Raw genomic sequence first — 15522 nt, forward strand, 5'->3', positions numbered from 1 at the left:
TGATTTATTTTCCACCCTCGGGGTTCGCAGCCCCCCAGGGTGTCGGTGATTTAATTTGCCGCCCCCGGAGCTCGCAGCATCCCTGCTTCCCGGGTTTTTTTTTTTTGGCGTTCCCGAGGCTCCCGGCTCTTGCAGCCTCCGGAGCTGCCGCGCCGAGGCGCTCCGTGTCCCCTCCCGCCGGGGGAGGGCCGGGCCGGGGGAGGCGGTGATGGGGGGGCCGGATCCTACCCGGGGCCGAGCCCTCTTTGGCCTGGCCGTGCCCTTGCTCCATCGCCCAGCCATGCTGCGTTGCTTGCTCCAACGAGCCAGCCACCTCCCCAACTTGGAGAAAGGGGACAAGCAAAGTGACCCGGTGGCCAGCCTGACTTTTCGAGGTGAGGGGACCCCAAATCTGGGCTGGGGTGGGCAGGATCGGTGCTTTGCCAGACTCTTGGCTGCTTTTGCAGCCCCCCTGCAGCAAAACCCGGCTTCTGCGGGGCGCCCAGCCAGGACGTATGTCCTGGCTGGGCGCCCCGCAGAAGCTGGGCTTTGCTAAGCTCCATCCTTGTCCTAAATCCTTGCAAAATTCCCCCCCCACCCCGCACCCCACTACCGAGCACATCGTAGCCCCCTCCATCCCCACCTTCTGATGCATCCCCGTGCCACGCTCGCACGTGTGATGCTGCCGTGTCCGAGGTTCCTGGGGCTGGGCTGCGAATCTTATCACTTTTTCACTCTATTCTTTCACTTTATCGCTCTTCCTCCGTGATTTTGGGGTGCGCAGGGTCGTGGGGGATGGTGAGAAATGCCATAGCGGGGATTTTTCCCAGGGTGGGGGGACTTGGGGATGGTCATTCAGTGCCGTTACACAGCGTGACAGCATCTAGAAATGATGGGGTGAGCCCCGGCAAAGAGCAGGACCCGGCTTTGCTGCAGGGTGCTCCACCCTTGGGTGCTCTCCGTCGCTCTTGTGCTTTGCTCTCGTTAAGATTTTTTTAATTACCAATAAGACTGACATGAATGACCCCTCATCTAGGAGTTACCCCATTGCCGTGGGCACCGGAGGATGGAGGTGCCGGGAAGCGAGCGCTGCCTTTGCACCTCGAAAGCGCTCGCTGGAGGATGTCCCTTCTTTCTGTTTTTTTTTTTGGAAGCCGTTTCCTGGCAGTAGAAAATATCCATTTTTAGAAAAAAAAAATAAGGAAAGGAAAGAGATGAGTGGTTTCTGACCCAGCCTTTCCTGTCCTGTGTGGGGTGGATGGGGGGGGAGCGGTGCTGCCAGCCCCTGCCCAGCCGGCTCCGCTCGCTGCCGGCTCCGGGACCCCTCGCATCTCCATCCCGCGGTGGGTGCTGGGGGTTTCAGCCCAGGGTGGGCTCCATCCATCCGCTGCCGGGGTGGAAAGCAGCTCCCGTCAGCCGAATCACGGTCCTGAGAGCGTGGGGGGGAATTCCAGGGCTCTGCGTCCCATGAAGGTGAGGCATAAGCAGGAGACGTGCCTTAAATCGAGGCTATTTGACGTCTGTGGGTGATGCTCTCCGGAGGCGCGGTGTCAGCGCGATGGCAGCTCTGCTTCCCTCCCGGCCCCAGCCCGGCGCCGGCGGCCGCGTCGCCTCGGGGCGGAAGGTTTAAAATCTGAAATAGGAAAAGTTTAATTTAGCGATACTAAAACAAACAAGCAGAAAATGAGAATATTTTGAGAGAGCGGCTTGGCCTCCCCGCCAGCCCTGCGTGCCATATCCACAGCCCGGGGTACCTATATATATCCATAGGGGCCTGCAGGGCGCTGGGCTGGCATCCCCCGGGGTTTGAGTCACGGCTATTGTTCGGCTCTTCCTTTTCCTTTTCCCCCCGGTCCCTCCTGTGATGCAGCCCCTTGAGACCGAGCGGGCGTTCGGCCCGTTTTCGGTGTGACACGAGGGTTGTGGTTTCAGGGTGAGGCTGGCGGGGGGTGTCCTCAGGCAGGGCTGGAGCCCCCCAGTGCCAGGGCTCCCCGGGATGTTGGTTTTGAGCTGCTTTTTTTACCTGCTGCCGCCTGATGCCGCTCCTCGGGCCGGCCGCGGTCCCGTCCCTGCAGAGCGGGTGACGGCATCCCCATCCGCATCTTTTGGGGGTGTCAGTGGGCGAAGCCCCCGCCCGGTTAGTGTGATCCGACCCCTCTCATGGGGGCTCTGCGTCCCGTCTGGGGCTGTGCCGATGGAGGGAGGAGGGTGGCTGGGTCCCCCGCAGCACCTTCCAGCCCCAAAACCCAGCTGGCAGCCTGTGGGAGCCTCCCCTCTGCCCTGCTCCTGGGGAAACTGAGGCACGGCACAGGGAGGTGACTCGCCCGGGGTTTTCCAGCAAGGCTCGTATGGGGCTGGGGCTCAAAGCGGGGTCCCGGAGCCCGTCTGTGCCCAGCCCAGCCTGTGCGCAAGGAGCAGGGCCTGATCCTGCTCCTGGGAGCTGTGGGTGTCGCCGAAGGGTCTCAACCCCACCTGTGTTTGGGGGTGGGGTGGGTGTGTGACCAGAATTTTGGGGTCTTTCCCTATGGTTTGGTGGGGAAAACGGTCTGACCCGTATTTGTTGCTCCCCGCAGGTGTGAAGAAGAGGACTAAAGTCATCAAGAACAATGTGAACCCTGTATGGAACGAGGTGAGGCTGGCCCCAGCCCATCCCTGTCCCCGCGGGGAGCCGGGGGACACGGGGGACAGCCCAGCGAGGTGCCCCAAGCTTGGGGGGCCCCGGTGATGCCCCAGGGCTGCCACCCCACGAAGGGTTTGGGCATGGTCCCCATCACAGGTGGCTTTGCATCCGCAATTCCCAGCACCGGCATCGGAGGAGTGGGGCTGAGCCAGCTCCGTGCGGACCTTTGCTCCAGCCTCTTCCCCTTTCATCAAGATCTTATCAGGGCTAAGCACGCACATTAAAAGAAGCTGTTTAAAAATATTGCAGCTTGAGGGGAAAACAAGTGTGTTTTACTCATCAGCCTGGCCCAGGGGAGGATATTTTTTCCAGCACCTTCTTCCTTCTAACCCTGATCTGTGCTTTCATGGCTCCAAATGAGAAAGAAAAGGGTTTTGGTGAGGAAACTCAGGCTGTTTTGGTGCAGGAACGCTGCGTGCCGGCTCCCTGTGGTTTCTCCTTCACTTTTAATCCATGATGGGGGGAAGGCCTTTGCCCGTGGTATATTTTTCCTGTGGGTCTGCTGGGGAGTTTTGCTCGGGGCACGCGTGGTGCCGAGGTTTGTGCTGTCAGCGCCGTGATGGTGAAGCGGCTCCGGGGCTTTGGTTCTCCTCCGAGAGCCCCCGCACGGTGCCGGAGCAGGTCGATGCCTGGTCAGGTGCTGATCCCAGCTCCCATCTCCTCCCCTCCAGGGCTTCGAGTGGGACCTGAAGGGAGCTCCCCTGGACCCGGGCGCCGAGCTCACCGTCGTCGTGAAAGACCATGAGACCATGGGGAGAAACAGGTGGGAGAAGCATCGGGCGCCGGGCGTGAGCCCCCTGCCCTGCTCCCATCACCGGCACAGCCCGTGCACTCCCGAGGCTTTGCACAAGGGGGTTTTGGGGGGGGCAGCGAGGGGATCTGGGCTCTCCCCAGGGCTCCTCGCGTTGCTCCCTGCCGCCGGCCACCCTTTGCAGCGGGGGCGGCTGGTGGGAGGCGAGAGCCACATTTCTGGGCTCCTTCGCTCAAAGGCCGGGGAGAAAATCCAGCCTTTGAGGGCAGGGAGCACACAGGGACCCTTGTGCCCGCCGCCGCCCCCGGGCTGCTGCGCCGGCGCCGCGAGGCCCTGGTGATGGGCGCTTGGCCGGGGAGGTGTGAGGTGGCAGCCAAGCTCCTTTCCCGAACAGGCTTTGCTGGTGGGGCTGGGAAGGGCGGTGTTTGCAAAACAAATGGCCCCGGGCGGCTTCCTTTCTCACGGGTGCCCCCCGCTCCGGGACGGGGGAGGTTCCCCCACGGGGTCGGGGTCTCCCTCCTCGCCGCGGCTGCGTTGGGAAGGAAGGTGAGAGCAGACGGTGATGCCGCCTCCAGCCCTGGGACACCGAGCCCGGCCACCCCCTGGCAACCTGCGCCTGCGTGCGGGGCTCCCCTGGCCGCGATCGCTGCTTGTGCAAGGGAAAAAAATATAGGAAGCGATTAACTTTTCGGCAGCGGAGGGTGGGACCCCGCTGCCCTGCTCTGGCGGGGACGGGGAGGACGGCCCCAGCGTGAAGGATCCCATTTCCAGGGCAGGAGCCAATGCTGGATTAGCTCTTGGACCGGAGGCCAAGGGAGGTGGAAACTGGGTCCGGTCCAGCTCAGTGGCGTTGTGTGTCTCTATAAATAGCAAGGGGAGGACAGGGGAAGGGTCCCGGCTCCCGGCGCAGGGAGATTTTGTCTGCCTGCATGGAGAGCAGCCGCTTGGCCGCGACCCGCAGGGATCGCGATGCTCTCACGAGTGGTCCCCTCTCTGCAACAAAAGCGATGGTGGATTTTTTGCTTTTCCTTCCCTTGGGAGAAAACACCAGCCTGCCCGTCCCCACGGGCGCTGCAACCCCCCAGCGGGGCAATCACCGCTGACCAGCAATTAACGCCCTGTCTCGGCTGCTGTTGCCGTCTGAAATCACAGGGTCAAAGAATGGCTTGGGTTGGAAGGGACTTCAAAGATCACCTAGTCCAACCTCCTGCCATGGGCAGGGGCATCTTCAACTAGGCCAGGTTGCTCAAAGCCCCGTCCAACCCAACCTTGAGCACTTCCAGTGACGGGGCATCCACAGCTTCTCTGGGCAGCCTGCTCCGGCGTCTCACCGGCCTCATCGTAGCGTATTTCTTCTTTATGTCCAATCTCAACCTACCCTCTTTCAGTTTAAAAGGGTTGCTCCTTGTCCTGTCACTCAGGGCCTGGTAAAGAGTCTCTTTCTGTCTTTCCTGTCAGCCCCCTTCACGTATTGGAAGGCGGCAATAAGGTCTCCCCGCAGCCTTCTCTCCCCCAGGCTGCCCAACCCCAGCTCAGCCTCTCTCCACAGCAGAGGGGCTCCAGCCCTCGGAGCATTTCTGTGCCCCCTCTGACCCCGCTCCATCAGGCCCGTGTCTGTCCTGCGCTGGGGACCCCAGAGCTGGGGGCGGCGCTGCAGGGAGGGTCTCAGGAAAGCGGAGCAGAGGGGCAGGACCCCCTCCCTCGCCCTGCTGGGGATGCAGCCCAGGGCACGGCTGGCTTTCCAGGCTGTGAGCGCACACGGCCGGCTCACGTCCAGCTTTTCATCCACCAGCACCCCCGCGTCCTTCTCCGCAGGGCTGTGCTCAATCCCATCATCCCCCAGCCTGTGCTGGTACTGGGGATTGCCCCGACCCCCGTGCAGGACCTTGCACTTGGCCTTGTTCAACCTCGTGAGGCTCATGTGGGCCGCTTCTTGAGCTTGTCCAGGTCCCTGTGGATGGCACCCCATCCCTCGAGTGAGCCACCCGCACCGCTCAGCTTGGTGTCATCTGCAAAGCTGCGGAGGGTGCACTTGATCCCACTGCGTCAATGATGATGATGTAAATAGTATTTCTCCTGGTATGGGCCATGGAGGACCACCACTCATTACTGCTCTCCGCTTGGACATCGAGCCATTGAGGGTAACTCTCCAGACGCAGCCATCCAGCCAATTCCTGATCCATCTAAGGGTCCATTCTTCCAACCCATATCCCTCCAGTTTAGAGGTATGAACGCTGTGGGGGACCGCACCGAAGGCCTCACAGAAGCCCAGGTAGATGACATCGGTAGCTCTGCCTTTGTCCACCGATGCGGTCGCTCCATAGCAGGCGGCCGCTGAAGCAGTCAGGCACAATTTGCCCGTCGTGAGGGCACGCTGGCTGCCTCTAATCGCCTCCCTGCCTTCCCGACGTTTTGACATGTCTTCCAGGAGGATCTGCTCCATGAGCTCGTCGTGCTGTTAGGACGGCACAAAGGGGTTTGAGGGCTTTCCTGGCTTTGGCCAGTCCTGGTCTGTGGGGGAGCCGGCACTGCTGGCTGGGGCAGGAGGTGGCACGGTGCAGGAAGGGTTAACCAGAAGCACAGCACCAGGGAGGTGCTGAAACTCAGTAGGGGAAAACCAGTTTTTTGGTGGGTTAAAGTCCTCCTGGATGATGGTGGCACACAGACACCAGCCTTGGATGCCAGCTCTCATCTCATCTGCCTCCAGGGAAAACCCCGACCCCTCGTGTCTCTGTTTTCTCCATTGGCAAAGAAAAACCCATCAGCCCTTTGGCTTCTGGCTCCCGGTTCCTCAGCGTGGACTTTTAGGAGCTTTCCCCTGATAAAAAGGGGATGGAGTCCCCCGAGATGCTTGTCCCGGTTGTCTCACCTGGGCTGGGTCTGAGTCACCTGGTGCCCGTTCGTGTCCTCCCCAGGCAGCTGCCAGACGGGGGTGCTGGCAGGGCTCCCCCCTCTGTCCCTGCCCTCCGGGTCTGCGCCAGCCGCGGCCCCTTGGCCCCTTCCTCTGCTGACCCCCGTCGCTCTTCGCCCCCAGGTTTTTGGGAGAAGCCCGAGTGCCGCTGCGAGATGTCCTCTCCTCCCCCAGCCTGGCGGCCTCCTACAACCTCCCCTTGCTGGACACCAAGAAGCAGAGCACTGGGGTGAGTCCTTGCGCGGGGACCAGTCAGGCCAGTCTGAGCAGCGTCCCTTCCAGTTGCAGCTCCCAGTTTGGGAACCAGTTTGAGCAATGCCCCTTCCAGTTGCAGCTCCCAGTTGGAGACCAGTTGTCCCATCCTGGGCTCTTTGGCGTTGACATTTACCTTTCAAGGAGCAAAACCGGAGGCTCAGGCGGGGAGCGCCGGGGCAGCGCTCGCAGCCCGTTCCAGCCCTTCCTGCAGTCCCGTCTCCGCGAGCCTTTCCCCGGCTCTGCCTCGGCATCTCCCTCCCTCCCGCTCCCTTCCCAGCGGACGCAGCGTCCGGCCCCGGCTCGGCCTGGGGCTACCACCTAGCGGGACGGGGAGCGGGGGGCCACCCCGCTGGGACCCCGCACGCCCCTGTGCCCCCGTGGGCGCCGGGACACCTCTCCCTGCTCTGGCCCTTTTGTCCCCGGCATTTGCCGAGTTGCTGCCACTTTTTCGGCTGCATCCCCCACCCCCGGGCAGAACATCGCGGGTGGCGTCGGCACCGAGGCTCGGGCCCCACGACAGTGTTTCTGAACACCCGTATAATGATTATTTCCTTTTTTTCCAGGCTTTCCTCATCCTGCAAGTGTCCTACATCCCCCCACCGGGAGCTGCCCCCCTCTTTCCCCCTCCAGCCCCCCCTGAGCCAGCACCGGCTGCTTCTGAGCCCGACACGGTCACTGGTAACCAGAAACCTTCGTGTGTAGCACTGGGGGAGATGTGTCCCCCCGTAGCACCACGTTTTTTGCAGCTAGACCCCTCACCCTGCGGTCCCACAACCCAACCCCATGTTCCTCATGTCCTCTGTCTCCTTTCTCACCCCGTGCAGAGACAGCTGGAGAGGAGGAGACGGAGGATCAGGCGGCAACGGGGGACGAGACGGAGCCCTCCTCCTCCTCGGGGCCGCCAGGGTCTGAGCTCCCCTCGCTGCCCCGCAAGCCTCCCACGCACCACATCCAGGGGGTGAAGCGGAGGAAAAGCTCGCCCAAAAAGCCTCTATCCAACAAGCCGCAGGACTTCCAGGTGAGGTGAAGCTGGTGGGGTTGAGCCTCTCTCCTAAGCCCACCTCCCCAAGGCCTGTCCCTATGGGGGGTTTATCACCTGAGAGGTGCCCCCCAAAGTGCCCATCCCAGGGTAGGACCAGCCCCAGTGACCCACTGCCCTGTCCTCCCTCCCATCCCAGATCAGGGTGAGGGTCATCGAGGGCCGGCAGCTCCCCGGGGTCAACATCAGGCCCGTGGTGAAGGTGACGGCCGCCGGGCAGACCAAGAGGACGAGGATACGCAAAGGCAACAGCCCCTTCTTCGATGAGGTGAGGGGGGGTTCCTGCTCTGGGTGTGCTTGGGGGCACCAGGAAAGGCTCGGGAGCGTTATGGGTTGGGGTCCCGAGTGATGCAAATCCCGGTGCAGCTCAGAGGCTGGCATGTGGCGATGGGGACTGCAATGGGAGAGAAGCTCAAACACCAGGAGGAGGTCACGGCGAGCCCTTCGGCGGGTCCAGCATCCCCTGCCCCCTTGCAGGGCTCATCTTGGTCACCTTCCTGAGGTGACTCGTGTCCCAGAGCCCCCGGTGGCATCCTGGTGGCCTGTCCCGGGCAGGGATGCACACGGGCAGGGGTGGGCAACGCAGCCGGCCGTGCAGGATGGGTACGCTTGGACAGCCGCAGGCCGCTTGTCCCCAGCCCTGTCCCCAAAGCGGGTGCTTCAAGCCTGTCTTTTGGGATGTCCCCAAAGCCTGATTCAACCCGCCCCCGTGCTTTACTTGGAGACCCTCCCCACCCCCCCCAGGAGAGCTGCTCTGGATGTGCTTTTGCAAACCAGCCCAGCAAAAGCAAACTGGAGGATGTTGCTGACCAGGGTGCATCAAAGTCACCCAGCACAGCCCCTTCGGGAGGCTGTGGCTATTAATGGGGTGGGGTCTCACCTAACAGGAGGGGAAGAGGCTCCAGCCTGTGGAGTTGTGGGCGTGGGAGAGGCTGGGAGGTGCAGACGTGCCCTGGGGGGAGGCTGGGGCAGACCTCCACCTTGCACCCTCGCCCCTTTTTCTTACAGACCTTCTTCTTCAATGTCTTCGAGTCGCCGGCTGAGTTGTTTGATGCTCCCATCTTCATCACGGTGAGCTTAGGCAAAACCATCCCTGCCCCTCGGGAGGGCTGGGCCGTCGCCCTGTCCCCCTCCCTATGGTCCCCAGGTGAAATGTTCCCCTATTTCCCAGGAGGGCAGGCAGCAGGGTCCTCCTCCCTGGGAGGGTTTGCACTGGATTTACCATTTTCCTTTATTTTCATTCCACAGGTTGTGGACTCTCGGTCTTTCCGGACAGACTCGGTGATCGGGGAGTTTCGGGTACGGCTGCCCTCTCTCCCCTTCCCCCCGTTTCCCACCACGCTGACCCACACGGTGAACGCTGCTATTTCTTTTTTGTTTTGTTGCACAGATGGACGTCGAGACTGTTTACTCGGAGCCAAGTGAGCCCAGCGGGCGGTCGGGGTCCGGGCCAGGCTCACCTCCTTGGCTGGGGGCGGGGGTCGCTTTGGGAAACCCTTTTTTGGGGGCCAAACGTCAGGGAAATGTTCACACGCGTCACAGCTCTCCCATATGGGAACGCAGTCGTGTCCCTGTATCCAACATCGCCACCCATTTCTCTTCCTTTTCCCAAGACCCACGTCCTTGAAGGCTTTTGACTCACTGTGCCACCGGCTCGCTGGCTGAAAGCCCCACCAGCACAGCCCAGCCCAACTCACTCTTTTTTGTCTTGAGCCTGACTCATTATTTTACCTTTCATCTTTCATTTTATCTCAAAGAAGATAAAATAATGCATATAAAAAATCTCCTACCCGAATCACTGCAGAGAAAAGCTTGCTGATTTCAGCTGTAAAGAGTTAAGATCTACAGGGTAAATCCCTTAATAACATGCTTTAACTTTTGGTCAGCCCTGAACTGGTCAGGCAGTTGGACTAGCTCCCTTCCAACTGGAATATTCCCTCTCCTCCTTCTCCTTCTCCTACTCCTTCTTTCTCCTTCTCCTTCTCCTACTCCGACTCTGTCTTCTCCTACTCCTTCTTCTTTCTCCTCCTACTCCTCCTTCTCCATCTCCTCCTTCTCCATCTCCTCCTTCTCCATCTCCTCCTTCTCCATCTCCTCCTCTTTGTCCTTCTCCTTTCTCCTTTCTCCTTTCTCCTTTCTCCTTTCTCCGTGTCCTCCTACTCCGTGTCCTCCTACTCCGTGTCCTCCTACTCCGTGTCCTCCTACTCCGTGTCCTCCTACTCCTCCTTCTTTCTCTTTCTCCTTCTCCCTCTCCTCTCCATTTAAAAAAACCCACTCAACACCACCCCTGAAGCCACCTCCCTGCGTGTCTGAGGAGAGGTACATGGTCTCAATCTCTTTTCTCCTGTAGAACACGCTTTTCTCAGGAAATGGCTGTTGCTCTCTGACCCGGAGGACTTCTCCGCGGGGGCCAAGGGCTATCTGAAAGTCAGCCTGTTCGTGCTGGGGCCTGGAGATGAAGCTCCTGTGAGTATCGCCCTGGCCGTGGTCCAGGGACCTTCCAACCGTGGTACTCCACCGCCCTGGGCCATCAAACCCCACGCCCGTTCCCGGGGAAGCCGCAGCTTTGATTTCCCTCCGTTCTGGGGGCAAGGTGCTGGATTTGGGGGTTTTGCTGCTCATTCCAGGACTTTTGGGAAGCTTGGTCGTGTTTTCCTCTTGTCCTGTTGTCCTGCAGCTGGAGAAGAAGGAGGTCTCTGAAGACAAAGAAGACATTGAGGGCAACCTCCTGCGCCCCACCGGGGTCACCCTGAGAGGGGCTCACTTCTGCCTGAAAATCTTCAAAGCCGAAGACTTGCCCCAGAGTAAGTGTTCCCTTTGCTGGGCTGGAGCGCGCCGGATCCGGCCCTCGGCGTTGCGGCGGGTTGCAACGTGCCGGAGAGGAGTAAGGGCACAGATAAGGAAACTGTATCCGTGGCCTTGGCCCAAAGACCTTGCAGATATCAGTTAGTTGCAAGGCACTGGGAGATGTGGTCTTCTACTGGTGCGAACTGGTTTTACCCTCCTGCTCCTCCCCGCCTGGCTCACGGAGATGCGCAGCCGGGCTGGTGGGACGGAGCCGGGGCCATCCGGGCGCCGCCTGCTTCCATGAGCTTTCAGCATCTGGTTCTCTTCCCAGTGGATGACGCCGTCATGGACAACGTCAGGCAGATCTTTGGCTTCGAAAGCAACAAGAAGAACCTGGTCGATCCCTTCGTGGAAGTCAGCTTCGCGGGCAAGACGGTGAGCGGCCGGAGCGGGGCAGCGCCCCGGTCCCTGCGCTGGGACGGCAGCTGTGCACGGGGAAAATTCGGTCCTTCGCTTTGCTGGAGCATTTGCAAAGGTCCCATCGGTCCTCGTCACACCCCATCGTCTTTTCCTCTGCGTCGCGACGTCCTGCAGCCCAGGCGGGGTCCCCAGCCCTGTCCCCGTGTGCGTGGAGCCGCGCGGTGCCCCCGGACGCGGCGTGCCGGGCCGCAACGGAGTAATTTCTTCGCTGGGCTCTTTGTGGTGCTGTTGCGTTAAAAATGCGGGTGGCGAGGCTGAGCTCCTGGGGGAAGGGGGATTGCGCGGCAGCGGGGGGCTGTGCCGCTAAGCGAGCGGCTGGCTGTCCCCAACACCACCGAACGTCCCCCCGTGGCCAGCCAGGGTGCGGAGGTGCCTCTGGTGGCTTTGCAGAACCCCATCCGGCTCCTTTTGCTGCCGGGTCCCCTCCAGTGCCTTCACCTAGAAATATACCCGTGAGCTGCCACTTGTCTTTTGACCTGCAGCAGCACTAAAGGGCTGAAAGCTGCCCCGTCTATAAATGTTCCCCTGGGGACAGTGCCCGGGGAGGGGGGGGGGACAGGCTCGGGACATTATTCTGAGCAACCACAGCAGGAAGGGGGTGAGTTTCTGGTGGTCCTGGCCGGGGGGGGGTGTGAGATCCCCGAGCAGCCTGTAGCATCCTCTGCCTCCTGCACAGAGGGTGTTTACCCACGCGATGCAGAGCTCCACCAGGCCACCCATTGAATGGGGTCTGTATTTTGGGGAACCCGAGGCTCTCCAGCTCCACGGACAGGGCGTGTGGCAGCCTTGCTTTGCTGAAGAGCAGCCATGAGCTGCAAGCGCTGGGGCGGCGCTGACTTTTCGTCCCCCATCTCGCACCTCCAGCTCTACTCGAGGATCCTGGAGAAGAACGCCAACCCGCAGTGGAACCAGTGCCTGACCCTGCCGGCGATGGTGAGTGCGGGTACCCGCCGCGACCCCCCGCCCGCCCGCCCCCGCCGCCGCTCACCGCTCCCTTTCCTGCCTCTTTTCCCAGTTCCCTTCCATGTGTGAGAAGATGAGGATCCGGGTGACCGACTGGTGAGCAGGGAGGGGGCTCACCGGGGGGCTGCCCGCGGGGAAAGCTGACCGGGAGGAGTTGGACGGGCAGGGGGAGACCCCACGGGCAAAACTCCCCGGCCCATGGCGCGAGGGCATCACGGGTTGTGTTGCAGGGACCGCCTGACGCACAACGATATCATCGGCACTGCCTACCTCTGCATGTCCAAGATCTCGGCCCCCGGCGGGGAGCTGGAGGGTAAGGGGGCGGGCCGCGGGATGGGATTTCGGGTGCATGGCTGCCGCGGAGCGCTGCATGCTCGTGGCTGGAGGTCGGTGTTGGCTCGGAGGATGTCACCCTTGCGATGGTCCCCGCCAAGTCGCCGGTGCTGGGGGGGGGACGCGGGACGGGGTGCTGGGGGTTGCTCTGTCCTGCAGTCTGTGTTCTGGTTGGACCTGGCCTCTCCTGGTTTGTGGTTTTGAAGACCTTCGGCTCCTCGCAGGGGTGTTGGGATGGGAGGCTGCACGGCCATGGTGGGCCGGGGGTTTTGCTTCCTTGTTGTTGCTGCGTGGAGGTGGCTGCCGACCCCTGTGCGGTTGGTGTCACCGGTGCTGGAAGATGCCACGTCCCACCTGTGTGTGCCCCCGCTAGCGGCTCCTCCCTGGGTGGTGTTTAGGGGCTGTCCTGGGGTGGGATGGGGGTTCAGGCCCAGCTGAGGGTGCTGTTTCAAGTCCCAGGGCTTTCTGAAGTGAAGGACCATTGCCGAGGCGCTGGCAGGGATCGGTTGGGTGACACTGACTGTGTCACCCGTGCGGGGAGCTGGGGCGCTCGGCAGAGCCACGGCAGGGCCAGGAGCAGAGGCTGCCCCAAGCTGCATGAGCATCTCCTGCTGCTGACGAGCTTCGGAGGCATCTGCAACCCCATCGGGACTCCCCTTGCTCTGCTCCCTTTGCTTTGCCCATCTCTGAGACTCTCGGGTGCCCTGCAAACCCCTGCCTCACCAGGAGCACCCCCACGCCGTAGGGGCACGGGATGGGGCTGGCAGCAGTCGCTGGGGCTTGAGCCCGGCGCAAAGCTGCAGCGGTGTGTCCTGCAGCCCGTGCCCCCCCCGCCGTGCAGGCAGGGTACGGAGTTGGGGTGCAGCACTGCTCTCCACTGGGTGCTTGTGTGTCCAGCCCCCATTTTCCCCAGTTAAAGTGCATCTCCTGGGCTGGTCTGGAGAGAGAGAGAGGGGCCGGGGAGGGAGGAGGCGGCTGCGAGGGGTCAGCCCGGGAGCGGCACAGCCCACGCCACCACTGAGACCTGCTGGCTCCCAAGGAGGCACTGGGGAGCCGCGGCTCCCACCCGCCCCGCGGGCCCATCCAACTTTTGCAACACGCAGAGCATCCTTCAGGGATTCTCAGACCCTCCCGTTTCACTCCAATCCCACAGCCTCCGGGGAGGGCGATAGGGCTATTTAACAACCTCCCCCTTTCTCTCTGTCTCTCTACTGCCTGCTAGCACCAAACGCCCATGAGAGCGTCCACCCTCGTTTCCGTAACCCTCCATCCTCCCCTCGCGCTTTTCTGCCAGCCTTTCCTAACCTCTCTCCATTTCTTTGTGCCTCAGATGAGTTTCCTGCTCTTGCGAAGCCTCTGAAGGCCGCAGACCGTACGTCCCCTTAGCCTCTCGGTTTGCGATCACCGCTTGGTAATTGTTTTGCCGGTTCAGCTGCCGTCAGGGCTGGGGCAGCATCGGCTGCGTCGTGCCCGGGCACCTCGGTGGGACGAGGGGACGGCTCCAGCGCGGCCTCCCCCCGCCCCGTGGGAGCGGGGAAAGGGCTCCGCCACCCTTCCCCACGGTGGGTTTGTGGTGTCGGTGTCGGGCAGCGATGTCTTCGTGGTACGGTGTGTGTTGTGTGCTGCGCGCAGGGAGCAGCCAGCTCGGGAGCTCAGAGCAGGATCCTGCAAGCGATTTCTGCCCCTTTGCTGCTCCTTCTGCTCGAGGTTTCATAAAAATCAGCCATTCTCCTCCGAGCACTCTCTAACTGCCTTAAGGGGAGCACGGGGCCAGCTCCTCGGCTGGTGTAAATCCCCTACGCTGGTTCGCACCAGCAAAACGATGCTCTCCCTCTCTGGGGACTCTTCCTGGGACCGGGAAGCTCTGTGTCCCCCACGTAGCCCCACACCCACCTTGTCTTTCTCTTGCAAAAAGGTAAGCGGTTGTAGGACTCGAAGGGGGTGAAAAACTGCAGCATTTTGGTGGCCTCCAGCCGCATGTGTGTGGTCCCCGTGGCCCGGCAAGGAAGCCCCGCGGGACACGTCCCCGAGGTGCTTTCGGGACTCTCTAATGGCTCTTTTCCCCCGCGGTCCCCAGCGGATGATGGGCTTGGGTTCCTGCCGACCTTTGGTCCCTGCTATATCAACCTCTACGGCAGCCCCCGGGAGTTCACCGGCTTCCCCGACCCTTACGAGACGCTCAATTTAGGAAAGGTGAAGTCGGCTTCTTTCCAGCACAGCCTCAACTAAACTACCACCCCTCCTTGCCAAAAGAAAGCTGCTTTTAACCCAAACTGGCCTTGTTATTAGGAGCCTGCACTGCATTTTCTGCCCCTGGCTATTCCCGCTGGCTAAACACCTCCTGATACTGCTCTGTTGCCCCGATGCGCTCTACCTTCGAAGCGCTTGCAGAAACACTTTGCCTGATCTCGCTCCTCTGCAATGAAGCCCACTGAAGGCAAAGGCGGAGCTCGCCTGCGGGGAGGGGGCACCGGGGTCCTGACGCCTCTCCCTGGTCTACCCCAAGGGCGAGGGAGTCGCGTATCGTGGCAGGATGCTGGTGGAGCTGGAGACCAAGCTGGTGGAGCACGTGGAGCAGAAGGTGGAGGACATTTCTGCGGATGACATCCTGCGGGTGGAGGTAATGGGGTCTCTGTGGGGCATCTGACCCCGTGGGCTCTGGGGGTCAGCCCTCCGGTGGCACAGCCTGTGGGGCACTGGGGAAGGGTGCTGGTCCTGGGGGGGCGATGTCCCGTGAGCGGTGGCGTGGTCGGTGAGCTCCTGGAGGGTGTCTCCTGCTGCATTTCCACCCCAAGGTGTCCAGCTTGCTCCATCTGAGCTGCTGCGTGGTAGAGAGCAGACCACGGTGAACATGGAGAGGTGGGAGATTCACTTCAGCAGGACCCCGATCCCAACTCTGGACACGTTCCTGTGCCTCTTGCAGAAGTACCTGCGCCGTCGGAAGTACTCCCTCTTCGCTGCCTTCTACTCGGCCACCATGCTCCGAGACGTGGACGACGCCATCCAGTTTGAGGTCAGCATCGGCAACTACGGCAACAAATTTGACAACACCTGCCTGCCCTTGGCCTCCACCACGCAGTACAGCCGGGCCGTTTTTGACGGTGAGCGACATGGGGGTGACCGAGCTCTGGGATGGGCTGCCCGGGGAGGGTGTGGAGCCTCCATCCTTGGAGATACTCAAAACCCAACTGGACGTGGTCCTGGACAACCTGTTCAAGGTGACCCTGCTTGAGCAGGGCTTGGACAAGATGATCTCCAGAGGTTCTTGTCCGCCTCAGCCATGCTGAGAAGGGGGAATATGTGACTGGGGAGGAGCGGGGAAGCCAGGACTACCTCTCTCAGCT

The 15522-nt window shown here is 61.6% G+C and overlaps 1 protein-coding gene across 8 annotated transcripts in view; it reads left to right on the forward strand.

The window, feature by feature from the left end:
* DYSF (dysferlin) overlaps nucleotides 1–15522 on the forward strand; it is a 109279-nt gene that overhangs the window by 4020 nt on the left and 89737 nt on the right. For 2 of the 8 annotated variants that reach the window (XM_064448784.1, XM_064448786.1), the window contains exons 1-20: nucleotides 220–374; nucleotides 2553–2608; nucleotides 3331–3422; nucleotides 6445–6550; nucleotides 7140–7254; nucleotides 7401–7594; nucleotides 7755–7883; nucleotides 8624–8686; nucleotides 8864–8914; nucleotides 9006–9036; nucleotides 9966–10081; nucleotides 10293–10419; nucleotides 10734–10837; nucleotides 11747–11815; nucleotides 11898–11941; nucleotides 12076–12158; nucleotides 13509–13550; nucleotides 14256–14371; nucleotides 14685–14798; nucleotides 15102–15279. In XM_064448784.1, coding sequence (XP_064304854.1) covers nucleotides 281–374; nucleotides 2553–2608; nucleotides 3331–3422; nucleotides 6445–6550; nucleotides 7140–7254; nucleotides 7401–7594; nucleotides 7755–7883; nucleotides 8624–8686; nucleotides 8864–8914; nucleotides 9006–9036; nucleotides 9966–10081; nucleotides 10293–10419; nucleotides 10734–10837; nucleotides 11747–11815; nucleotides 11898–11941; nucleotides 12076–12158; nucleotides 13509–13550; nucleotides 14256–14371; nucleotides 14685–14798; nucleotides 15102–15279 — 1924 coding nt within the window. In that variant the 5' untranslated portion in view covers nucleotides 220–280. Of the gene's footprint in view, nucleotides 1–219; nucleotides 375–2552; nucleotides 2609–3330; nucleotides 3423–6444; nucleotides 6551–7139; nucleotides 7255–7400; nucleotides 7595–7754; nucleotides 7884–8623; nucleotides 8687–8863; nucleotides 8915–9005; nucleotides 9037–9965; nucleotides 10082–10292; nucleotides 10420–10733; nucleotides 10838–11746; nucleotides 11816–11897; nucleotides 11942–12075; nucleotides 12159–13508; nucleotides 13551–14255; nucleotides 14372–14684; nucleotides 14799–15101; nucleotides 15280–15522 lie in introns of those variants that run through there. The other 6 variants (XM_064448789.1, XM_064448787.1, XM_064448785.1 and 3 more) reach the window with 3 other exon arrangements.

This window comes from Phalacrocorax carbo, chromosome 4, assembly GCF_963921805.1.
Source record: "Phalacrocorax carbo chromosome 4, bPhaCar2.1, whole genome shotgun sequence".
NCBI classification, from domain to species: Eukaryota; Metazoa; Chordata; class Aves; order Suliformes; family Phalacrocoracidae; genus Phalacrocorax; species Phalacrocorax carbo.